General features: G+C 66.3%; 1 protein-coding gene and 7 non-coding genes across 8 annotated transcripts; all 8 read left to right on the forward strand.

Moving 5' to 3' along the window:
* Positions 1-13,160: 13,160 nt before the first annotated feature.
* TRNAC-GCA (transfer RNA cysteine (anticodon GCA)) lies at positions 13,161-13,232 on the forward strand. Its single transcript has one exon. It is a non-coding gene; the product is annotated as a tRNA-Cys (tRNA).
* A 1,783-nt stretch (positions 13,233-15,015) lies between these two features.
* On the forward strand, positions 15,016-15,087 carry TRNAC-GCA (transfer RNA cysteine (anticodon GCA)). Its single transcript has one exon. It is a non-coding gene; the product is annotated as a tRNA-Cys (tRNA).
* A 396-nt stretch (positions 15,088-15,483) lies between these two features.
* RPL23 (ribosomal protein L23) lies at positions 15,484-19,703 on the forward strand. The gene is made up of 5 exons (XM_054176785.1): positions 15,484-15,547; positions 15,787-15,870; positions 16,769-16,897; positions 18,554-18,667; positions 19,578-19,703. The coding sequence occupies exons 1-5, from the start codon at positions 15,535-15,537 to the stop codon at positions 19,658-19,660; spliced, it is 423 nt and encodes a 140-aa protein (XP_054032760.1). The 5' UTR covers positions 15,484-15,534; the 3' UTR covers positions 19,661-19,703.
* A 1,551-nt stretch (positions 19,704-21,254) lies between these two features.
* On the forward strand, positions 21,255-21,326 carry TRNAC-GCA (transfer RNA cysteine (anticodon GCA)). Its single transcript has one exon. It is a non-coding gene; the product is annotated as a tRNA-Cys (tRNA).
* A 689-nt stretch (positions 21,327-22,015) lies between these two features.
* Positions 22,016-22,087, forward strand: TRNAC-GCA (transfer RNA cysteine (anticodon GCA)). Its single transcript has one exon. It is a non-coding gene; the product is annotated as a tRNA-Cys (tRNA).
* Positions 22,088-22,516: 429 nt separating this feature from the next.
* On the forward strand, positions 22,517-22,588 carry TRNAC-GCA (transfer RNA cysteine (anticodon GCA)). The gene has a single exon. It is a non-coding gene; the product is annotated as a tRNA-Cys (tRNA).
* Positions 22,589-22,930: 342 nt separating this feature from the next.
* On the forward strand, positions 22,931-23,002 carry TRNAC-GCA (transfer RNA cysteine (anticodon GCA)). The gene has a single exon. It is a non-coding gene; the product is annotated as a tRNA-Cys (tRNA).
* A 335-nt stretch (positions 23,003-23,337) lies between these two features.
* On the forward strand, positions 23,338-23,409 carry TRNAC-GCA (transfer RNA cysteine (anticodon GCA)). The gene has a single exon. It is a non-coding gene; the product is annotated as a tRNA-Cys (tRNA).
* Positions 23,410-23,439: the final 30 nt, after the last annotated feature.

Consider the following 23,439-nt stretch of genomic DNA (forward strand, 5'->3'; position numbering starts at 1 on the left):
GGGCAGGGGTCCAGGTCCCTGCCAAGCCAAACCATTGCCAGGCCCAGCAGCAGCTCCACCCCCACAGCCTCCCCCCACCCAAAAGGATCACATCCTTCCCCCCCCCAAAAGGATCACAGCCTCCTCCCCCCAAGGATCACCTCCTCCCTCCCCCCTCAGATGCCTCCAGGGAAGCCTTTCCCCTACAGAAGCTCCTCCAGGAGCCCTGGGGTGGTGGTGGGGGTCTGTGGGGGGGGTCTGTGTGGGGTGTCTGTGTGGGGGGGCAGGATCCTTCCCCCCCCTCTGCAGGGAGCAGAGGCAGCTGAGGCTGCAGAGTGCAGCCTGAGGCAGGCAGAGCTCTGCTCAGCCTCCCAGCAGGGCAGGGGAGCAGCAGCCCAGCCCAGCACCACCACCCTTGCTCCTCCTTCTCTTCCTCTCCTCCTCCTCCCCTCAGCCCCAAACTTTATTGCTGGAGTAGGCAGCTGCAGGGGAGAGGAGAGCCCAGAGGAGCTCCTGGGCCAGCTCCAGAGCCACTCACATCACCTCCTGCCAGGCCAGGAGGGGTTGGAGCCTGGGGAGGCTCCTGGGCTGGCAGCAGCCCCCAGGGGAGGGCACCAAAGGCTGCTGCAGGGCCTGGGGGGAGGGCTGGGGGCTGAGAGGAGAGGAGGCTGAGAGGAGACCTCAGCTGCTGCCTGCAGCTCCCTGGGAGGAGGCTGGAGGAGGGGGGGAGGGTTGGGGTCTGGGGGCTGCTCCCAGGGGACAGGGCAAGAGGAAGGGGCCTGGAAACTGTGCCAGGGGAGGCTGAGAGGAGACCTCAGCTGCTGCCTGCAGCTCTGAGCTCCTCTGCCTGGCCCTGGAGCTGCCCTGGGAGAGGCAAGAGAAGGCCCTGGGGGCAGCACAGAGAGCAGCCAGGGGCTGGGGGGGGCTGCTGCCTGCAGCTGCATCTCCTGCAGCAGGTTCAGACAAAGGATGCTGCACAGGTCAGGCTGCTGCTGAGCTCCCTGCTGGGGGAGGAGGAGGAGGAGGAGGAGGAGGGACTGCTGAGCAAGTAGGACAGAGACTTCCTGCCAGCAGAGCCTCCCTGAGCAGCCAGGCTGCAGCAGGGGGGGATGGATGTGGGCAGCCAGAGCAGGGCTGGGAGAGCACAGAGCCCCAAAGCCCCAGCGTGGAAGGCAGCTCTGGAGCTGCCCCAGGGCTCCAGCAGGGCACCACAGCAGCTGCCCAGGGGCCAGGGCTGGGGGGGGTTTGGAAGGAGGCTCCACAGCCCCCCTGGGCAGCCTGCTCCAGGGCTCTGCCAGCCTCACAGCCAGGAAGGTTCTCGAGGGGGAGGCTCAGGAGGCTGCCTCCAAGGGCTCCTGCAGCAGCCAGGCAGAGCCACAGCCCCAAGGGCTAAGCTGAGCCTCAGGTCTGGCCCAGATGGCCTGGAGGGCGAGGAGCAGAACCTGGCAGCCAGGGAGCCTCTTGCCCAGGAGGCTTCTGCTGCCCCTCCCAGCTCCATGAGCTCCCCACAAGGCTGCCAGCAGCACCACTGCCCAGGGGCAGCTCTCTGGAGGTGCCAGCTCCTCCCCTGGCAGCCCTCAGAGAGGCTCTGAGGGGCACAGAGCTGTGCTGAGCAGCCAGCACCGAGGCATGCAGCAGCCTGGGCTGAGCTCAGCTGCAGCCCAGAGCTCCCTGAACCCTTCCAGGCCACCAGCAAGAGAAACCCAAACCCCTCCAGAGGGCAGAGCTGGGAGCAGCTGGGCCCCTGGAGCACTCAGCCTTAACCTCCTCCTCCTCCTCCTCTCCTCCACCCTTCACCTGCAGCAGCCTCAACCCTCACCTGGCTCCTGCCCTTCCTCCTCCCCTGCCCTGAGCTCAAAGGGCTGAGCCCAGCCCTGCACACTGCTGCCAGGGCCCTGCTGCAGGAGGGTGGAGATGCCCCCCATGGGCATGGGGAGGGCAGAGTGCCTCAGCTGCCTGCCAGGCTCCTTGCTGGGGCAGGGGCAGGCAGGGAGGAAGCTCAGCCCTCTTCCTCTTGCAGAAAGCAGCTCAGGAATTTGGCAGCAGGCCACAGCTGAGACAGAGCAGAGCCTGTGCTGAGGCATGGCCAGAGGGGAGGCCTCCTCCCAGCCAGGGGCAACCTGTGGCACTGCCACCCCCTGCCCCCTGCCCAGCAGCAGCTCTGGGGGCAAAGCTGAGCTCCCCCTGGGCTGCCCTGGGCCAGGCAAACTGCCCCTGCCTGGGGGCTTCTCCCTGCCTGAGGGCTTCTCCCTGCCTGGGGGCTTCCAGCTGCCAGCTAAGAGGGAGCCAAAGCCACAGCCTGGGCCTGGAGCCAGCCCTTCCCCCCCAGCCCCAGCCTGGGGGCTGCAGCCCTCAGCCTCCAGCCCTTCCCCCTCACAGCCTCCAGCCCTTCCCCACCCCTCAGCCCCAGCCTGGGGGCTGCAGCCCCCCAGCCCCAGCAGGTCTCAGCTGCTCTCACTTCCCCCAGCCTGGAGGCTTGGCCAGGCCAAAGAGGAAGCACAGCAGCAGCCACTGGGGGTGTCTGGGGCTGAGGGCACCCAGGAGCACCCCAGGGCAGCTGCTGCTTCTCCAGGGGAGGCTCTCAAAGGGTTAAGAGAGCAGAGCAGCATCAAAGGGAGCTGTGAGGCAGAGGGGGGTGAGAAGCTGAGCTGGGTCCAGGCTGCTGCAGACTCCTTGGAATCCCAGGAATTTCCCATTCTTATCCCACTTCCCCTTCCAGCAGCCTGGCAGGGAGGGAGCACCAAAACAGGACCCCAGACCCACCCCCAGGGCCAGAGGGAGAAGCAGCAGGGGTGGGCAGAGAGCTGGCACCGGGGTGCCCACGACCCAGAGGGGAAGAGCAGCTCAGGGGGCTGCAGGGGGTCACCCAAGTGCCCCTCCCCAGGCCCCACCACACACCAGGACCCTGCTGCCCTCTCCAGACCTCCCTGCACCCCCTTGCCCTGCTGCCAGCAGCTCCTCATCCTCCCTCCTGCCAGGGCACACAGAGGGAGAGCAGCTCCAGGCAGACACCTCCCTGCCTGCAGCTGAGCTGCTGCCCCCCCTCTGCCTGCCCTGCAGCCCCCCCTCTGCCTGCCCTGCAGCCCCCCCTCTGCCTGCCCTGCAGCCCCCCCCTCTGCCTGCCCTGCAGCCCCCCCCTCTGCCTGCCCTGCAGCTCCCCCTCTGCCTGCCCTGCCCAAGCTGCAGCCCCCCCTCTGCCTGCCCTGCCCAAGCTGCAGCCCCCCCTCTGCCTGCCCTGCCCAAGCTGCAGCCCCCCCTCTGCCTGCCCTGCAGCCCCCCCTCTGCCTGCCCTGCCCAAGCTGCAGCCCCCCTCTGCCTGCCCTGCCTGAGCTGGGCTCTGGCAGCCCTTCAGCCTCTCCTGCCCTCTAGAAAGGAGGGGAAGGAGCTGAGGATTCCTCTCCAGCCCTGCATCCAGGAGTGCTCAAGAGGGAAGAGAAGGATCCAGAGCATCCTACAGGAGCTGGGGAGCAGCCAGCAGCTGCTGCTGAGCCTGGGGAGCAGCACTGGGACCCCAGCACCAGCTGGGCTCTGGCAGCCCTTCAGCCTCTCCTGCCCTCCAGATGCTGCTGCAGGGAAGGAGCTGAGGATTCCCCCCCAGCCCTGCATCCAGGGGTGCTGAAGGGGCAGGAAGGGCCTGGGGGCTGCTCCTGGGGGGCTGCCTGGGGGGCAGGGGGCAGGACTCACGCGTTGCAGTAGGGCTTCTTCTCGTAGCCTTTGTAGTTCTTCATGTTGAGAGTCATCTTGCAGGTCTCACAGTGGAAGCAGGCTTTGTGCCAGAACTGGGGGGGACACAGGGAGGGGGAGAGGAGAGGCCAAGCATCAGCAGCTCTGCCCTGCAGGACCAGGCTCACAGCCCAACACACAGCCCCCAGCCAGCGGCTCGGAGAGGGCAGCCACGGCGGCCAGGAGCCTGCAGGGCAGAGGGAAATCCTCCTCCAGGGCTCCCAACACAGCAGCAGGGCAGCAGCTGGCACCAGGACAGCCCAGGGAGGGGATGAAACCTCAGCCCTGGAGGGTTTTAAGGCCCCAGGCTGGATGTGGCTGTGAGCAACCTGCTGCAGTGTGAGTGAGGATCCCTGCCCGTGGCAGGGGGCTTGGAGCTGGCTGAGCCCTGAGCTCCCTTCCAGCCCTGGCAGCTCTGTGATCTCCTGGCCTGGAGCTGATGGACTTGGGTGAAAGGCAGGAGGGAAAGCTCCCTGCTCCCAGCCTGGCCCTGTCACAGTCCCCAGCTGTGCTCTGGAGGCTTCCAGGAGGCTGCTTGAGAGGTTTTTTGGGGGGGGTTGGGAGGTTTTTGTTTCCTTTTTGAGGGTTGTTTTGGGCTGCTGCTGCTGGCAGCCAGCAGAGCAGCCCCAGGCAAGGAGGACACAGCAGAGCAGCTTCACCTGAGGAGCAGAGAGCTGGACACAGGCAGCTCCAAAGCTCCTCAGCACAGGCACCAAGCAAGACCCCAGCTGGCAGATCCCAACCCCCCCCTCAGGCTCCCAGCACTGCTCAGCTTGGAGAAGCCCTCCCAAGGCCAGCCCCAACCCCTCCATGGCCACCAAACCATGGCCCCAAGGCTCCAGCACTGCTCAGCTTGGAGAAGCCCTCCCAAGGCCAGCCCCAACCTCTCCATGGCCACCAAACCATGGCCCCAAGGCTCCAGCACTGCTCAGCTTGGAGAAGCCCTCCCAAGGTCAGCCCCAACCCCTCCATGGCCACCAAACCATGGCCCCAAGGCTCCAGCACTGCTCAGCTTGGAGAAGCCCTCCCAAGGCCAGCCCCAACCTCTCCATGGCCACCAAACCATGGCCCCAAGGCTCCTCAGCACCCCCAGGGAAGGGCTTTGGGGGCTGGAAGGGAGCTGTGAGACTGAGCCCAAGCTGCCAGCACAGCCCCAAGGCAAGGAGGAGCAGCAGCAGGCAGCTGCTGCCCCAGGGCCAGGGAGCAGAGGCTTGGAGGAGACCTCTCCCAGGGCCACCCCCAGCCCCTCCGTGGCCACCAACCCCCAGCCCACAGCTGCCCTGCCCACCCCCAGGGCTGGGGACTCCACCTCCCCCCTCGGGCAGCCTGTGCCAGCCCCTGGCCACCCCTGCAGGACAGAAGTTGCTGCTCAAGCCCAAGCTCAGCCTGCCCTGGCCCCCTGCCCAGGCCATTTCCTCTCCTCCTGGCTCCAGGCAGCAGAGCCCAACCCCCCCTGGCTCCAACCTCCTCCCAGGGAGCAGCAGAGAGCAAGGAGCTCTCCCTCAGCCTCCTCTGCTCCATCTCCCCCCTCCCCAGCTGCTCCTCCAAGCCCCTTCCCCAACGATTTCAGGCCACTGCCTCTGCTCTCACCTCTCAGAAGCCACATCCAGCAGCAAGCAGAGGGCAACCCAGCAGCCCCCCCTGGGCCCCCCCAGGACACAGCAGCCTGCAGCAGGCAAGCCCAGGAGAGCTGTGCTGGGAGCAGCTCCTCGCAGGGAGGCTGTGGAGAGCCTGGCACAGGCTGCCCAGGGGAGGCTGTGGCTGCCCTCTCCTGCTGGAGGTGCTCAGGACCAGGCTGGATGAGGCCTTGGAGCAGCCTGGGGCTGGTGGGGGGGGCATGGCGGGGGGGGTGTGTGTCCCTGGGCATGGCAGGGGGGTTGGAGCTGGATGGGCTTGAAGCTCCCTTCCAACCCAAACCCATTCCATGGTCTCTCCAGGAGCAACCAGGCTCCTGCTGTGCTGTGCCTGACAGCCCCCTCCCCTCCAGGCTGTGCCCTCCAGGCTGTGCCTGGCAGCCCCCTCCCCTCCAGGCTGTGCCCTCCAGGCTGTGCCCTCCAGGCTGTGCCCTCCAGGCTGTGCCTGGCAGCCCCCTCCCCTCCAGGCTGTGCCCTCCAGGCTGTGCCTGGCAGCCCCCTGCCCTCCAGGCTGTGCCCTCCAGCCCCCTCCTCCCCCCCAGGCTGTGCCCTCCAGGCTGTGCCTGGCAGCCCCCTCTTCCCCTCCAGGCTGTGGCCGGCAGCCCCCTCCCCTCCAGGCTGTGCCCTCCAGGCTGTGCCCTCCAGGCTGTGCCTGGCAGCCCCCTCTTCCCCTCCAGGCTGTGCCCTCCAGGCTGTGCCCAGCAGCCCCCTGCCCTCCAGGCTGTGCCCTCCAGGCTGTGCCCAGCAGCCCCCTCCCCTCCAGGCTGTGCCCTCCAGGCTGTGCCCTCCAGGCCCCTCCTCCCCCCCAGGCTGTGCAGGACAAAGCCGAGGCTGCCGCTGCCCCTCTGCCCCCCTGCCCTCGCAAGCTGCCCTCCGCAGCCCTGCTGGGCAGCTGCGGCTCTGTCCCCCCCGGAGGTGCTCCAGGCCAGGCTGGCCGAGCCCCGGGGGCTGGCCGGGAGGTGTCCCTGCCCCGGGCAGGGGCCGGTCCCCGCGGCCGCAGCCTCCCGGGGGGGCGACCCCCAGCGCCGCGGCCCCGGGCTGGGGCAGCGCTGCCCTGCCGGAGCCGAGCCCCGGAGCCGAGCCCCGGAGCCGAGCCCCGGAGCCGAGCCCCGGAGCCGAGCCCCGGAGCCGAGCCCCGGAGCCGAGCCCCGGAGCCGAGCCCCGGAGCCGAGCCCCGGAGCCGAGCCCCGGAGCCGAGCCCCGGAGCCGAGCCCCGGAGCCGAGCCCCGGAGCCGAGCCCCGGAGCCCCGCGGGTACCACGCCCCGGAGCGCAAACAGCCGAGGCCGTGACTCAGCCCGGGAGGACGATTTCCCTGCGCCCAGTTGCTCCCAGCAACGAGTTTGCTCTCTCGTTACACAAGTTCCTCCCAGCCGGCTCCAAGGAGTTTCCACGTCAACCGCAGGCTGCTCCCCGCCGCCGCCGCCGCCCTCCTCCGTTCCCTTCCCCTCCCAGCCTCCCCTCCCCGCCCCGGGCAGCACCTGAGCCCTGCACCTCCCAAGGTGTCCTCAGGCACAGCCTTTGTGCTTCAGCTCCTGCTGCCCGAGGCGCTGGGAGCGGACACCTCCCTGCCCGCCGCTGAGCTTCAGTCACCTCCTGGCTGCCCCCCGAAGTGGAGCTGGGGAGCAGCCAGCAGCTGCTGTTTGGAGCCTGGGAGGCTCCACTTGAACCTCAGCCTTCACCTTCAGCTTCTCTTCCCCCCCCCCCCCAGCACCCAGGAGATTGGGGTGGATGCAGCCGGCCAGCAGCCCAGCCCAGGCTGCTTGGGGGTCACCCAAGTGCCCCTCCCCCAGGTCCCATCACACACCAGGACCCTGCTGCCCTCTCCAGACCCCCTGCACCCCCTTGCCCTGCTACCAGCAGCTCCTCATCCTCCTTCCTGCCAGGGCACACAGAGGGAGAGCAGCTCCAGGCAGACACCTCCCTGCCTGCAGCTGAGCTGCAGCCCCCCCTCTGCCTGCCCTGCCTGAGCCTGGGGAGCACCACTGGGACCCCAGCACCAGCTGGGCTCTGGCAGCCCTTCAGCCTCTCCTGCCCTCCAGCAAGGAGGGGAAGGAGGTGAGGATTCCCCCACACCACTCCTTCCAGGGGTGCTCAAGAGGGAGGAGAAGGATGCAGGAGATGCTACAGGAGCTGGGGAGCAGCCAGCAGCTGCTGCTGAGCCTGGGGAGCAGCACTGGGACCCCAGCACCAGCTGGGCTCTGGCAGCCCTTCAGCCTCTCCTGCCCTCCAGATGCTGCTGCAGGGAAGGAGCTGAGGATTCCTCTCCAGCCCTGCATCCAGGAGTGCTCAAGAGGGAAGAGAAGGATCCAGAGCATCCTACAGGAGCTGGGGAGCAGCCAGCAGCTGCAGCCTGAGCCTGGCAAAGAGGTTTGCTGCCCAGCACCAACTGGGCTGTGAGAGCCCTTTCAGCCCAGGCTCCTCCATGGCCCTCCCTCCAGGGATGCTCAAGAGGGAGAGGGAGGAGGAGGAGGATCCAGGAGATCCTCCAGCAGCTGGAACTGGAGAGCAGCCACCAGCTACTGCTTAAGCCTGGTGAGGTTTGCTGCCCAGCCCCAGCTGGGCTGTGGGAGCCCTTTCAGCCAGGACAGACAGACCCACAGCCACCTCCAGGCATCCCCCAGGGTCACAGCCTGGCTCCTGCCACCCTTGGAGGTGCTGGAGAGCCCTCCCCAGGCTGCAAGAGCTCTGCACCACCAGCAGAGATGCTGGGGGGGGATCATGGCAGGGGGAAGCTGCCAGGCAGGATGACCTCAGCAGCACTTCCTCTGATGAGCACCCAAGGGCCAAGGAGTAGCTGGCAGGGGGCAGCAGCTGTCCCCCTGCCCCTGGCACCCTCCACAGCAGGAGGGATGCACTCAGTTGGCCTCTCCCCCTCCCAGCCAGGCAGCAATTGATGCTTCCCCCTGCTTCACTCTGCAGCCAGGCAGCCTCCAGAGGTGCTGAGGCTCTCACCCAGCCCCAGCTGAGCTTGGGGGGCACTGCCCCCAGCACCCACAGGAGGCTGCAGCAGCACTGGACACAGGGCAAGAGCAATCCCAGCTCCCAGCAAAGGCTCCAGGGGGAAAGAGGACAACTTCCAAGGGGGTTTTTCAGAGGGGCAGCAGGAGCTGAGCTTTCCACTCCCAAGCCTGGAGGGCTTTGAGCAGCTGGAGGGGATCCCAGGCACAGCTGCTGAGCATCCTCTGCATCAGCCAGGCTGCTCCTGGAGAGATCATGGAATGGGTTGGAAGGGACCTGCAAGATCATCCAACTCCAACCCCCTGCCATGGGCACCAGCCCAGGGCCCCATCCAGCCTGGCCCTGAGCACCCCCAGGGAGGGGGCAGCCTGAGCAGCCTCTTCCACCCTCACTGTGAGGGATTTCATCCCCTGATGGAGCCCTTGGGGCACTCCAGGTGTGAGGCCAGAGCTCACAGCCCCAGCTGGGGCTGCTGTGCCCCCCTGGAGCTCCTGCTGCAGCCACCCAAGGGCCCTGCACCCAGGCAGCACTCCAGGGTGAGCCAGCACCGAGGGCCAGGGGACAAGACAGGAGGGCAGAGGGCAAGCTCAGAGCCCCCTGGGGCTGGATCCCCAAGCAGCCTGAAAGCACCACAAGAGCTGACTGCAAGTCCCTGCCCATGGCAGAAGGTCCTCCCCAGCCCTGCAGGTGCCCAGGAAGCCTGCAGCCACCGTTTGGTGCCTGGGGGGGGGGGATGGGGGAGGTGCTGGCTTGCTTGGACTCCATCCTGGAGGTGTTCTACCACCCAGAGGCCAACCTGACCTCAGCTCCCCGCGGGCTCAGCAGCTGCAGGCAGCCAGCAGCAGCAGCCCTGCGACCCAGGAGCTGTCACTTCCCCCACGGAAGCCAGGGCCCAGCACCCAGCACCTTATCTGCAGGGCAGGCACAGGGTGGGGGCGGGGGCTCCCTTCCCCCACCCCAAACCTGAGCAGCAGGGGAGAGGATTTGCTCTTTTTTGTGTGTGTCTGCAGGGTGAAAAGTCTAAAGAGGCACAGAAAGTGCTGGGGGGGGGGCATTTGGGGGGGCTGCTTCCCTCCTCCAGCTGCTGCCTTGCTGAAGCTGAGAGAGCAGCAACTCCATTGCCAAACACCCCCCCCCTCCCTCCTCACCCTCTCCCCACCTTCCTCCTCACCCTCCCCCCCTCCCCCCCCCTCCTTTTCTGGCTGCTACCAACCCAATCTCAGAAGGGAAATGGACTTCCCTGATGTCACTCCCCAGGAGCAGCCCCAAACCCCAGCTGCCTGTTCAGCCCCCCCTGGAAGCTGCAGCACAGCAGAGAGCTCGGGGAGCAGCCACACTTCCCCCCACCCCCCCCAGCAGCTCTTCCTTATTGCTGCCTCTGTTTCAGCTCCAGCCTCTTATGCAAACAACCTTCCCCCTCCTCCTCCTCCTCACCCCCCCCCCCCCCCCCCGAGCTGCCCTTTCGACTTTGCTCCAGGTGGAGCAAAAGAAAACACACAGAGAAAAAAGCCCCAGGTGAGGGGGGGGGGGAGGGAGGGGAGGGGGAAACCCACTCCAAGCACCCCCTGCCCACCCCCTCCCCGGCCCGGGGAAGGCTTTTCCAGCCTCAAACCGCAGCACACAGAGCAAAAAGGGACGTGGGGAGGTGCAGAGGGGAGAGCAAAGAACCCCAGAGAGGGGTTGGGGTACCCCCACCCCCGGGTGGGGGGGGGGGACAGGGGAGAGGAAGGAGCAGAAGTGCAGCGGTGCCACAGGCAGGGAAAGGCTCTCAGCAGCGAGAGAGCACCGGGGAGCCCCCAGCGTGGCTCGGGGGGAGGTTGGAAGGGACCCCCTGGAGCTCACCCAAGCCCCCCCCCCCCCCCAAACAGCCTCCCCTGCCCACAGCAGGGCACCCACAACAGCACAACGGCCGGGGGGGGTGGGGGTGGGGGGTTGGAAGCTCTCCAGGTGAGACTCCACAACCTCTCTGGGCTCCTGCACCCCTCAGCCAGGGACAACCCCCTCCCCCCTGCACCCCAGGGTTGACCACACCACGACCTGCTCAGCCAAGCCAAGCCCCCCCTGGAAGGGCAGGAGAGGAGGGCAGCCCCCTGCCTGCCCCCCCCCCCCCCCCCCAGCCCCTGGAAGGGCAGGAGAGGAGGGCAGCCCCCTGCCTGCCCCCCCCCCCCGCCCCTGGAAGGGCAGGAGAGGAGGGCAGCCCCCTGCCTGCCTGCCCCCCCCCAGCCCCTCAAGGGCAGGAGAGGAGGGCAGCCCCCTGCCTGCCTGCCCCCCCCCCAGCCCCTCAAGGGCAGGAGAGGAGGGCAGCCCCCTGCCTGCCCCCCCCCCCCCCCCCCCCCCCCCCCCCCCCCCAGCCCCTGGAAGGGCAGGAGAGGAGGGCAGCCCCCTGCCTGCCTGCCCCCCCCCCAGCCCCTGGAAGGGCAGGAGAGGAGGGCAGCCCCCTGCCTGCCCCCCCCCCCCCCCCCCCCGGAAGGGCAGGAGAGGAGGGCAGCCCCCTGCCTGCCTGCCCCCCCCCCCCCCAGCTCCTGGAAGGGCAGGAGAGGAGGGCAGCCCCCTGCCTGCCTGCCCCCCCTCCCCCAGCCCCTGGAAGGGCAGGAGAGGAGGGCAGCCCCCTGCCTGCCTGCCCCCCCTCCCCCAGCCCCTGGAAGGGCAGGAGAGGAGGGCAGCCCCCTGCCTGCCTGCCCCCCCCCCAGCCCCTGGAAGGGCAGGAGAGGAGGGCAGCCCCCTGCCTGCCTGCCCCCCCCCAGCCCCTGGAAGGGCAGGAGAGGAGGGCAGCCCCCTGCCTGCCCCCCCTCCCCCAGCAGCTGGCACAGGGGCAGCCCCACTTGTGCCCTCCCCACAGCTGCCAAGGGGCACAGAGAGCCAGGCTCTGGCTGGGCAGGAGGAAGGAACCACAGAGTCCGTGCGGCTGGCAGGAGGCTCCAAGATCCCTCTCCACCCAGCACGGGTCACTCCCTGCCCTCCTTCCCATTCCCTCCCCCCCCCCCCCTTTGGCTGCCCTGCGGAGGGCTCCAGAGCCACTTCCCTCTTCCCACCGTCCCGGGGCCGGCGCCCGGGACGCGAGGGGGCTGCAAGTTCAGCCTCCCCAGCCCGAGGGAGGGAAACCTCATCGGTGAAAAATGCAGGCAGCAGGGTCTGCTGCAGCTCAGGAATGCTGCTGCCCAGAGCCACGCATTCTTCCAGCCGCTTTTTTTTAGTCCCTAAACTGCTCATCCCAGGAGCCCGGAGAGGGAGGGGAGGCGGTAAGGGGAGAGGAGGAGGAGGAGGAAGAGGGCAGCAGCTCAGCTCTCCAAGAGGGCCAAATCCCACGGGAAAACAGCACAAGGCTAAGGATGGAGCCTCCATCACCTCCTCCTCCTCCTCCTCCTTCCACTGGACCTCACCTCCAGCACCAACTTGGTTTCACCCAAGGGGGAAAGACCCCAAGAGAGCCACTCAGAGCCCTTGGGCACCGCGCTAAGGGAGCGCAAGGATTGGATTCCGGAGCGGAGGAGCATCAGTTGGGATGGAATGGGGGGAAAAAGAAGGAGGAAAAGCTGGGCTAATGGAAACCAGATGAGGCTCCCAGCTCCCGGGGGGGGGGGGGAAGCTTTAACTGTTGCTTTCCACCGCTCTCCCCAGCGGCAGCTTCCCCAACACCTCCACCTCGCTGCTGCATCCTTCTCCTGGGTACGGGAGGGCAGCCCCAGAGCCCCCCGGGAAAGGGCTTCTGCTCCGCGGGGAGCTGGCACCGTGGGCGCCGGGACCCGCGGCGGGGTGATGCCCCCAGCGATGGGAGAGGGGTGGGCACCACGGAGAGACCTCCCGGGAGGAAGGCATGAAGAACAAGCTCATCCCGGGGCAGCCTCAGGGGACACCCCACAGACCCCTGATCCCCCCCCCCCCCTAATTCACACAGCAGACGCCGAGATAGGGGGGGGGAAGCAGTGGGGGGAGGGGAACTAACCCACTGTAGGGCAGCCCCACGGAGGTCTCCACAAACCCCTGACCCCCTCCTCACACCAGACCCTCAGCTAAGAGTTGGCAGTCCGAAGATACCCCCGCGCCGAGGACCGGAGGGGATGAAAACCCATCCCACCCGAGAGCAGCCCCCACGGGGGGGGGGGGGGGGGATCCTGGAGATACTTGCCCCACCCGACCACACAGAGGACCTCGCTGACCCATTTCCCCACTCCGGACTCGACGCCAGGGATGGGCAGCGTGGAGCGACCCTTCGAGACCAGGCGGGTGGTGAAGAACCATCCCACCCAAGGGCAGCCCCACGGGCGACCCCCGCAAACTCTTCCTCCCCCCACCACGCAGAGAACCATTTCCTCTCTCCCCTCACCAGACCCTAAGACAAGAACAAGGAGATAACCCCCCACGGCGGGGGTGTGTGTGGGGGGGAGTACCACCCCGCCACGGGGGACCCCCCCCCCCCCCCAAACCCCTTAGGCACCCCCTCCCCAAGCCCACGGAAGACCCTCCCCCCCACGCCTAAGGCTCACCTTGTCGAGGCAGTTCACCTTCTCGGTGGGGTAAACGATCTTCCCGCAGCGAGCGCAGTTGGGGTTCATGGTGGCGGGGGGGGTGGGTAGGGGGGGATGGGGGAGGGAAAGGGAAGAGCTCGCCCGCTCCCACCCGCGGAAGCCGCGTCTGAGCCTCCGCCCGCACCGCTCCCGCCTTTTATAGGCGGGGGTGGAGGGGGCAGGGGGCGGGGCTAGATCAAACCACGCCCCCCAACACAGGGGGAGCGTGGCCCCGCCCAGCGCGTCAGTGTCGCCCATGCGCGGCTCTCGCGCCTTACGTGGAGCCCGGGGAGGATGGGGGACCGCGCATGCGCAGAGGGCGGTGTAACTGCGCCCCCGCCGGCGCCTTGGCGCGAGACCGGGGGTATAGCTCAGTGGTAGAGCATTTGACTGCAGATCAAGAGGTCCCCGGTTCAAATCCGGGTGCCCCCTCGGGAGGCGAGTTCTCTGTTTTCGGCCTTTTTTTTCCCCTCCCTGTTTTTAAAGCCTTTCCCCCCCCCCCCCCGCCCCAGGTTATTCCCCCGGGAGCCGCTGTTTCTCCACGGAGTAATTGGAAGCGACGCAGATCCTCTCGCTCGCGTTGGGTTTCTCATCAGCTCGCCCACCTTAGCCAAGCCTCCCACTCTTTCCTGCTCCGTCGTGGTGTACAATAACGAGGTTTGGGTGGGTTTTTTTTTCCCCCCCTCTTCCCCTGCTTCTCCGGCTCCCGGGGACGCGGTGGGAGGATTTTTTTCCGCTCTTGGCTGAGGAGATGTTGCCGGCTGCGGGCGGATCGTCATCGCCCCCGCGTTTCGGGTGCTCACCTCGCCCCTTCCCGGGGCAGCTGAGGACATCTCTCCACCAAACCCCAGCGCCAAACGCAGTTTTTCTTTCTCTTTCCTTTTCACGAGAGCCATAAAATCGTTGAAAAGAGGAACGGTTTGCGTTGAAAGGACCTTTAGAGGTCACTTAGTCCAACCCCACCCCCGACAGTCGGCAGGGGCAGCCCCACACCAGAACAGGTTGCTCAGAGCCCCAAACAACCTGAGCTGGGCTGGTGCCGGGCATGGGGCAGCTCCTACCTCTCTGGGCAGCCTGGGCCAGGCTCTCCCCACCCTCAGGCTCAAAAACTTCTTCCTTCTCTCCAGTTTCAATCTCCCTCTTCTAGTTTAAACCTTTACCCTTTGTCTTGGCACAACAACTCCTGCTCCAAATCTCTGTCCCCAGCTTTCTGATCTCCTCTTGAAGCAGCAAAAGGCCACCAGAAGGTCTCCCTGGAGCCTTCTCTTCCCCAGGCTGCCCAAGCCCAACTCTCTAAGCCTGGCCTCACAGCAGAGGGCTTCCAGCCCTGCTAACATTGCTGTGGCCTCCTCTGGCCCTGCTCCACCAGGTCCCTGTCTGTGCTGTGCTGAGGACTTCACGCCTGCCGTCTTAAGCATCCACCCACTCATTTCGGTTAGATTTGAGCAATCGCTGAGTAAATAAAGAACCAGGGACGGCCGCGGGCAAAACTCTCGCTGGGAGGTAAAAACGGCGCTGGAGCCACCAGAGCTGAACTGAATTTGGAGGCACAGCCCAGGGCAGCGCAGCTCCTGCGGGCAGCAGAGTATGGACTTTATTGACTTGATTTCCCGACGGCCTCCCTAGAGGTCCCGGCAAGAACAGGACCCCCGAGGGCATCGTGCCCACCTCTTCACCCCCTGGAGGGGGTTCCCAGCCAGAACAAGACCCGAGGGGGTCGTGCCCACCTCTCCACCCCCTGGAGGGGGTCCCCAGCCAGAACAAGACCCGAGGGGGTCGTGCCCACCTCTCCACCCCCTGGAGGGGGTCGCCAGCCAGAACAAGACCCGAGGGGGTCGTGCCCACCTCTCCACCCCCTGGAGGGGGTCCCCAGCCACAACAAGACCCGAGGGGGTCGTGCCCACCTCTCCACCCCCTGGAGGGGGTCCCCAGCCACAACAAGACCCGAGGGGGTCGTGCCCACCGCTCCACCCCCTGGGGGTCCCAGCGGGGCGGGCCCAGCTCCCACCAGTCGGTCTGCAGGCAGCCCTAGTGGGAGGGATCCGAGGGGGTCGCGCCCTGTCCTTCATCGAGCAGTCCGGGGAGGGAGGGGGTATCGCGTCGGCAGGTTCCTCCCCGCGGCGCGGTCCCGGGGGTGTCTTTGCCGCCGGTTCCCGTGGCTCGCAGAGCGGCGGCGGTGCGGGGAAGTGGGCGCGGAGCAGAACGAGCAGCGTGCGGGGGTATAGCTCAGTGGCAGAGCATTTGACTGCAGATCAAGAGGTCCCCGGTTCAAATCCGGGTGCCCCCTTGTTTTGCTTTCTTCACCCTCATTTTTCCACTCATTTCCCTCCTCTCCTCTCGCCTCCTCCCCCCCGCGCCCAACCCCTCCGGGGAAGCATTTTTGCCCCGGGCTGTTTCCCGTGGGCGCCGGTCCCAAAGCTCTCCCTGTTCCCCGTGCCCGCGGCGCGCTGAAGGGCCCGGCCCGAGCCAGCCCGTGGCACAGGCCGGGGGGGGGGCAAGGGGGCGCAGCCTGCGGGGGCCACCGAGCCGCGGCTGCTCTCGCTCCCCACCCCGCTCCTCCCGGTCCCGGGCTGGGGGAGCCGCTCCCGCTCGCCTCTAGGGGGCGCCGCGGGGTCCCGGCCGCCCGCCCCGCGCGGCTTCCCTCGCGGTCACGTGACGTCCGGCGCGGCGGCAGGGGCGGGGCCGGCCCATATCCCGGCGTGCCCCGCGCGCCTCCCCCTCTTCCGGCGCCAAGATGTCTAAGAGAGGTGAGGCGGGCGCCGGGCCCGGCCTGGGGGCGCTGGAATCCAGCTCCATCCTCCCTTCTCCGCTGCGCTGGGCCGGTGGCGGCCCGGATCGTTGCTCGGGCGGCGCCCGGTTGAGCTGCGGTGTGAAGAGCGGAGGCCGCAGATGGTGTCCCTCGGCCGGCTGGCGCAGACGGGGCCTGGCGGCGCAGCGCCGCCGCCGCTCAGCCGCCCCTGGGCTTAATCCTCTTCTCGCCCCGCAGGACGCGGAGGTTCCTCCGGTGCGAAGTTCCGCATCTCCCTCGGTCTCCCGGTGGGAGCTGTGATTAACTGCGCGGACAACACAGGTGAGCGGCGGCGTCCCCCCGCGCCGGGGCTCCGAGCCCGGCGGAGTCTGGCGGGCGGGAGGCGGCCGCCGGGACGCGGAGGGCGAGCGGCTGTGGAGGGAGCCGGCGGAAGGCTCCGGGTCCTTCTGAAAAGCTCTCGCTGGGCCTGCGCCGGTGGCTTAGCGAGGTGTCGTGGGAGGACAGAGCGAGGGGATCGCTTCTGGGTGAAGCCGCAGCCCGTGCTGGTGGCTTCAGTCGGTGGTCAGACAAGGGCGGAGGCGTCCCGGTGCTGCCCGGAGCCGGTGTGGCCCCCGGTGCCTTCAGCTGGGGTTTGCTGTGGCGGGTGGAGCTGGCTGTTACGGTGTTCCCTCTGGCTGGAGCAGGGTGCGAACCGCAGGGCAGGCTGTTCTCTGGCTCCCCTGAGCCGAGGGGGAAGGAGGAGGCTGGGTTGCGGAGTGGCGATCAAGGTGGCTTGGTGTTGGCTGCGGTGGCCCTGCTGGCCTGCGACCCCTCCGTGTGCTGCCGCAACGGAGAGCTGCTCCCGGGCTTGGGCCGGTGGCACTTGGCCTCCACCTGCCCTGGCAGGAGGCTGTGGCCCTCCGGTATCTGGAGGAGGCTACAGCAAAGCTGGGGAGAGGCTTTTGAGGGTGTCAGGGAGTGGTGGGACTGGGGAGGATGGAACAAAGCTAGAAACGGGGAGATTCAGCTTGGATGTCAGGAAGTTGTTCCTCAGGAGGGTGGCGAGAGCCTGGCACAGGTTGCCCAGGGAGGTGGTGGCAGCCTCATGCCAGGAGCAGTCTGCTCTGGTGTGAGGTGGCATGCAGGGGTGGGGGTTGGAGCTGGCTGATCCTTCAGGTGCCTTCCCACCCTGGCAGTTGTGTGACTGTGTCCCCAAGCCCAGCTGATGCTCTCTCTGCAGGTGCCAAGAACCTCTACATCATCTCTGTGAAGGGCATCAAGGGGAGGCTGAACAGGCTGCCGGCCGCCGGCGTGGGCGACATGGTGATGGCCACCGTCAAGAAGGGCAAACCGGAGCTGCGCAAGAAGGGTGAGCACGGGGAGCACAGCCTGGGCCTGCTGGCCTCGGCCCCCCCTGCAGGAGGGGGGCACCAAGCCCCTGGAGTTTGGCCTTCACCCTTCTGAAAAGCACTCACTGGGTCTGGGCCAGGTGGCCTCTTGAGTTGTCGTGGAAGGGCAGAGCAAAGCCATCGCTTCTGGGTGAAGCGGCAGCTGGGTGGTGCTGCTGGCTTCAATCAGCGGTGGCACAGCTGCCAGGAAGAGGCTGGGGGGTGGGCTGCTCCTGCAGGTGGCATGGGGGAAGCTCCTGCTGGCTGCTGCTGCTGGTGGTGTGTGTGGTTAGAGGTGGAATTGTCCCAGGTGTAGGTGGTGGTGGTGCCCAGGCCCAGGTGCTGGTGGTGCCCAGGCCCAGATGGTGATGCCCAAGCAGACATGCCCAAGTACAGATGATGATGCCCAAGCAGAGATGGTAGTGGTGGTGCCCAAGCCCAGATGGTGATGCCCAAGCATAGGTGGTGCTGGTGGTGCCCAGGCACACCTGGAAGCGTTCCCTGGGCAGCCAGAAGTGGACTCCTGACCCCCAGGGTGCGACGTGCTCCGGGCACGAGGTGCTGCAAGGCCACCCCCAAGGCCCGTGGGGCTGGGGTGGAAGCTGCAGCAGGAGGCCCTCAGGCTGGCTGCTACTGGGCTCCTGCCTGTGCCCTCACCCAGGGGGCTCTGTGCCATCCCCAGCTGCTGCTGGGCTCCTGCCTGTGCCCTCAGCCAGGGGGCTCTGTGCCATCCCAAGCCGCTGCTGGGCTCCTGCCTGTGCCCTCAGCCAGGGGGCTCTGTGCCATCCCCAGCTGCTGCTGGGCTCCTGCCTGTGCCCTCAGCCAGGGGGCTCTGTGCCATCCCACGCTGCTGCTGGGCTCCTGCCTGTGCCCTCAGCCAGGGGGCTCTGTGCCATCCCCAGCTGCTGCTGGGCTCCTGCCTGTGCCCTCAGCCAGGGGGCTCTGTGCCATCCCCAGCTGCTGCTGGGCTCCTGCCTGTGCCCTCAGCCAGGGGGCTCTGTGCCATCCCCAGCTGCTGCTGGGCTCCTGCCTGTGCCCTCAGCCAGGGGGCTCTGTGCCATCCCCAGCTGCTGCTGGGCTCCTGCCTGTGCCCTCAGCCAGGGGGCTCTGTGCCATCCCCAGCTGCTGCTGGGCTCCTGCCTGTGCCCTCAGCCAGGGGGCTCTGTGCCATCCCCAGCTGCTGCTGGGCTCCTGCCTGTGCCCTCAGCCAGGGGGCTCTGTGCCATCCCCAGCCGCTGCTGGGCTCCTGCCTGTGCCCTCAGCCAGGGGGCTCTGTGCCATCCCCAGCCGCTGCTGGGCTCCTGCCTGTGCCCTCGCCCAGGGGGCTCTGTGCCATCCCCAGCTGCTGCTGGGCTCCTGCCTGTGCCCTCAGCCAGGGGGCTCTGTGCCATCCCCAGCCGCTGCTGGGCTCCTGCCTGTGCCCTCAGCCAGGGGGCTCTGTGCCATCCCCAGCCGCTGCTGGGCTCCTGCCTGTGCCCTCAGCCAGGGGGCTCTGTGCCATCCCCAGCTGCTGCTGGGCTCCTGCCTGTGCCCTCGCCCAGGGGGCTCTGTGCCATCCCCAGCTGCTGCTGGGGTCCTGCCTGTGCCCTCAGCCAGGGGGCTCTGTGCCATCCCAAGCCGCTGCTGTGTCCCTGCAGTGCACCCGGCGGTGGTGATCCGGCAGCGCAAGTCCTACCGCAGGAAGGACGGAGTCTTCCTCTACTTCGAAGACAATGCAGGAGTGATAGTCAACAACAAAGGAGAAATGAAAGGTAGGGAGGGAGGGAGGGGGCTGCTGTTGGGCTGACCACACCAAGCCCTTGGTGTTCCTGGAGGGAAGGGATCCATCCAGAAGGACCTGGATGGGTTTCAGAGCTGGGCTGGGTGCCGGCGCTCCTGGAGCTCAGCAGAGCCAAGGGCCAGGGTTGGGGCAAAGAATGGCTGGGGAGCAGTCCTGAGGAGAAGGGTTTGGGGCTGGTGGGTGATGAGAAGCTCAGCATGAGCCAGCAGCAGGTGGCAGGAGGGGATTCTGCTCCTCTGCTCTGCTGAGACCCCCAGCTGCACTGCTGGGGCCAGCTCTGGAGCCCCCAGCACAAGAGAGCTGTGGAACTGTCCAGAGGAGGCCCCAAAAGTGATCAGAGGGTTGGAGAACCTCCCCTGTGGGGACAGGCTGGGGCTGTTCAGCCTGGAGAAGGCTCCAGGGAGACCTTGGAGCTGCCTTCCAGCACCTGAGTAGGCTACAGGAGAGCTGGAGAGGGGCTTGCTCCAAAGGTTCTGAGTGAGAGGGTGAGAGGTGATGGCTTCAGAGTGGAAGGAGCTGAATTTAGACATGAGGAGGAAATGCCCCATGGTGGTGCTGAGGCACTGGAAGAGGTTGCCCAGAGAAGCTGTGGAGGCTCCAAGCCTGGCAGTGTTCAAGGGCAGGCTGGCTGAGGCTCTGAGCAAGCTGCTCTAGCAGGAGAGGTCCCTGCCCAAGGCAGGAGGTTGGAACTGGGTGATCCCTGAGGTCCCTTCCAAGCCAAATGACTCTGTGCAGGGAGTGTGGAGCAGGCTGGGTGAGCAGGAGGGGGACTTGGGCTCTCCTCAAGAGCCAGGAGGGCTGCTGGGCCTCAGCTGGAGTGCTGCTGAGAGCCAGCTCTGCACCTGCTTGGACCTCTGATGTTGTCTTCTCCTCTCTTGCAGGCTCTGCCATCACAGGCCCTGTGGCCAAGGAGTGTGCAGATCTGTGGCCCAGGATAGCCTCCAACGCAGGCAGCATTGCCTGAGCACCATCCTCTCCTCACAGCAAATAAAGATCCTTCTGCCAAAGCTGTGGTGTCCTTCCAGCCTCTTCCTCTGCCCAGAACCAGCCTCCAGCCAAGGCCTGGGGCCTGGGAAGCCTTTGCAGTGGAGTCCCCTGCTAGGAAAAGGGGATTTGAGCAGCCAGTGGTGAGCCTCTGGCAGGCAGAGTTCCTCTGCTCCTGGCAGAGGTCTGGAGGGGGCCTGCACCGAATGGCCTCAGTGGGAGCAGTGCTTGAGGGAGCTGCTCTGAGGCAGGTGTGGGAGCTGGGAGGGATCTCAAAGCCCTTCTCCAGGGAGCCCTCACCCAGGCACTCTTGGAGATGCTGCTGAGGAGAACCTGGCCTGGAGCTGAGCTGTGCCATCAGCTGCTGGGCTTTGGGGTGTGGAGAGGAGGCTCTGGGGACCATTTAGGCCTTGCTGAAGTCAGGGCAAGGATACATCACCCCCACCACTGCTGGCTGAGGTGGTGGCTGAAGGCCATGCTGCTGACCCCTCCAGCAGGGGTGAAACAGGCCCAGAGGTCCCTGCTGGTGGCTCAGGGCAAGGAGAAGCTGTGTGGGGGGGAAGGGACCTGAGCTGGAGATGAGCTGAAGGGCTTCAAGGTGAGAGTGGAAGGTGCCCCCCACCCAAAGCTGTGCTGGGGATGGTCCTGGGGTTGCCCTGGCTGAGGTTGGGGGTGGAGCACAGGTCAGGTTGTTTCCTGACCCTGCTGAGTGAGGGGCAGGGAGGTTGTGGTGACTTTGGGGTGGGGTCTTGGTGGCCCACAGGGGCCTGGGGTGGGTAAAGGAGAGCTGCTGCTAGGGCTGGCTGCAGCTCCTACCCCAGGCAGCCTCCTGGAGTGGTGGCACCGGGCTCCATCTGCCCTGGCATGAAGCCATTCCCACAGCATCCTTCATGTTTGCCTTTTGCCTGGGAGCTTCCCCCTTCCTTCTCTCCCCTTTTGGCTGGGAGCTTCCCCCTTCCTTCTCTCCCCTTTTGGCTGGGAGCTTCCCCCTCCCTTCTCTCCCCTTTTGCCTGGGAGCTTCCCCCTTCCTTCTCCCCTCCTTTTTGGCTGGGAGCTTCCCCCTTCCTTCTCTCCCCTTTTGCCTGGGAGCTTCCCCCTCCCTTCTCTCCCCTTTTGCCTGGGAGCTTCCCCCTTCCTTCTCTCCCCTTTTGGCTGGGAGCTTCCCCCTCCCTTCTCTCCCCTTTTGGCTGGGAGCTTCCCCCTCCCTTCTCTCCCCTTTTGGCTGGGAGCTTCCCCCTCCCTTCTCTCCCCTTTTGGCTGGGAGCTTCCCCCTCCCTTCTCTCCCCTTTTGCCTGGGAGCTTCCCCCTTCCTTCTCCCCTCCTTTTTGGCTGGGAGCTTCCCCCTTCCTTCTCTCCCCTTTTGCCTGGGAGCTTCCCCCTTCTCCCCGGCTCTGCCAGGGGATGTTGCAGAGGCGGCCAGCTGGGGACGCGTTCCCTGGGCTCCCGGAGGCTGGCTGCGAGCCGGGAGGAGCCTGAGCGCTGCGGTGTGAGCGGCAGCCCCGCGGGCCGGCGGAGCGCGGCCGGGCCAGCTCCTGCCTGCACGCAAGGAGCCGGCCCGGGCAGCGCTGCCCAGCGGGGGTATAGCTCAGGGGCAGAGCATTTGACTGCAGATCAAGAGGTCCCCGGTTCAAATCCGGGTGCCCCCTCCCCTTTTCTTTCCTTTTCGTCAGCAGGACACAGCCCAACCAGAAGTGGATTTGGAGCAAATGGTTTCAGTGCTTTCCCCCAGGCTGGGTGAGTGGCTGCTGGCCAGAGGGAGAGCTGCAGATCCCAGCCACCCCCCTCCAGGAGAAGAGGAGGCTCTGGGGGGGCTGTTTGTGGGGTGAGAGCTGAGCATGGGAGCCTGCTCTGGGTGCTGCCTCCAGCTCTGTGTCCCCAGCAGGAGGAGGACAGAGCTGCTGGAGGGAGGCCAATGGAGGTCACAAAGATGAGCCCAGGGCTGGAGCAGCTCTGCTGGGAGCTCAGGCTGAGGGAGCTGGGGCTGTGCTGCCTGGAAGGGAGAAGGCTCCAGGGGGACCTCAGAGCTGCCTGCCAGGAGCTGAAGGGATCCTGCAGGGAGGCTGCAGAGAGACTTTTGCTGAGGGGGTCTGGAGCCAGGCCCAGGGGAAGGGTTTGGAGCTGAGGCAGAGCAGGGTCAGAGTGGAGCTGAGGCAGAAGCTGCTGAGTGTGAGGCTGCTGAGGCTCTGGCCCAGGCTGCCCAGGGAGGCTGTGGCTGCCTCCTGCCTGGGGGTGCTGAGGGCCAGGCTGGATGAGGCCCTGAGCAGCCTGAGTCACTCTGGGGCTCATTTGCAGAGCCTTGCTGTGATGTTTTCCTGCTGAGCAGGGCTGTGGCCGTGGGGGTATAGCTCAGTGGTAGAGCATTTGACTGCAGATCAAGAGGTCCCTGGTTCAACTCCAGGTGCCCCCTCTTTAGTTCCATTTTTGGGGGGGGTTTGGGGGGGGTTTCCTCACTGGAAGGCTGAGTGCTAAGGTCAGCTTGGCTTCCCCTCCTAAGAATTGCTTTTGGTGTCCCAGTCAGAGCTGCAAAGCTTGGGGGAAGATGTCAAAAGACTCCCAAGGCAGTTGCTGTGTCCCCTCCTAGCCCACTGCAGGAGAACAGATTGCAGCTGGGGAGAGGCAACAGATGTGGCTGGAGAGGAACTGGGCCAAGGTCAGCTGGGAAGTGCAGGGCACAGACAGTGGCTGTCCCCTGTGCTGGGGGGCAGGGAGCTAACCAAGGGCCCTGCTGCTGGCACCTCTCAGCCTGGAGTGGCTTTGTGTGGAGCAGAAAGGTCCAGGCTTGAGGAGGGACATCCTCAGGTGCTTTGGGGGTGAGGTCTGTGCTGGGAAGGGCCCAGGGGGTATAGCTCAGTGGTAGAGCATTTGACTGCAGATCAAGAGGTCCCTGGTTCAACTCCAGGTGCCCCCTCTTTTCTTCTTCTGCTCCCCTTTTCTGGGGGCTTTGGGGTGGAAGGGAGGTGGAGACAACTCCCTGGGGCTTAGGGTTTGTTGTGTCCAGGGTCAGGTTGTTTTGTGGTGTGGCTTCAAGGTGCTGAGTCCAAGGGAAGCAGAGGAGCTGAGCAGTGTGAGCAGCTGCTGAGTGCCTGTCCCTGTGAGGAGGTGCAGCAGCTTTGTGTCTGTGACCTGTTTTGTTGGAGAGCTGGAGGTGCAGGGAGGGCCTGGCAATGCAAGGCCTGTGAGCAGTGGCCATAAGGCCTTGTGTCCTCCTCAAGGCAGTTGTAAGGTGTCCTTTGTGCAGGCCCTGGGCACAGGGGGTATAGCTCAGTGGTAGAGCATTTGACTGCAGATCAAGAGGTCCCTGGTTCAACTCCAGGTGCCCCCTCTTTTCTTCTGCTCCTCTCCTCTTTTTGGGGCCTTAGTGGTAGAAGGGAGGTGGAGAGAGCTCCTTGGGGCTTGTTGTGCAGAGGGTCAGGTTGTTTTGTGGTGTGGCTTCAGGGTGCTGAGTCCAAGGGAAGCAGAGGAGCTGAGCAGTGTGAGCAGCTGCTGAGTGCCTGTCCCTGTGAGGGGGTGCAGAAGCTTTCTGTCTGTCCCTCTTTTGTTGGAGAGCTGGAGGTGCAGAGGGAGCTGGGCTGCAGGGCCTGCAAGCAGTGCACACACAGCTTTGTGTCCCCCACCCAGAGAATGGTTTTAAGGTGGCCTTGAGGAGGTGCTGAGCCAGGGGGTATAGCTCAGTGGTAGAGCATTTGACTGCAGATCAAGAGGTCCCTGGTTCAACTCCAGGTGCCCCCTCTTTTCTTCTTCTGCTCCCCTTTTCTGGGG

Source organism: Dryobates pubescens, chromosome 36 (assembly GCF_014839835.1).
Source record: "Dryobates pubescens isolate bDryPub1 chromosome 36, bDryPub1.pri, whole genome shotgun sequence".
NCBI lineage: Eukaryota > Metazoa > Chordata > Aves > Piciformes > Picidae > Dryobates > Dryobates pubescens.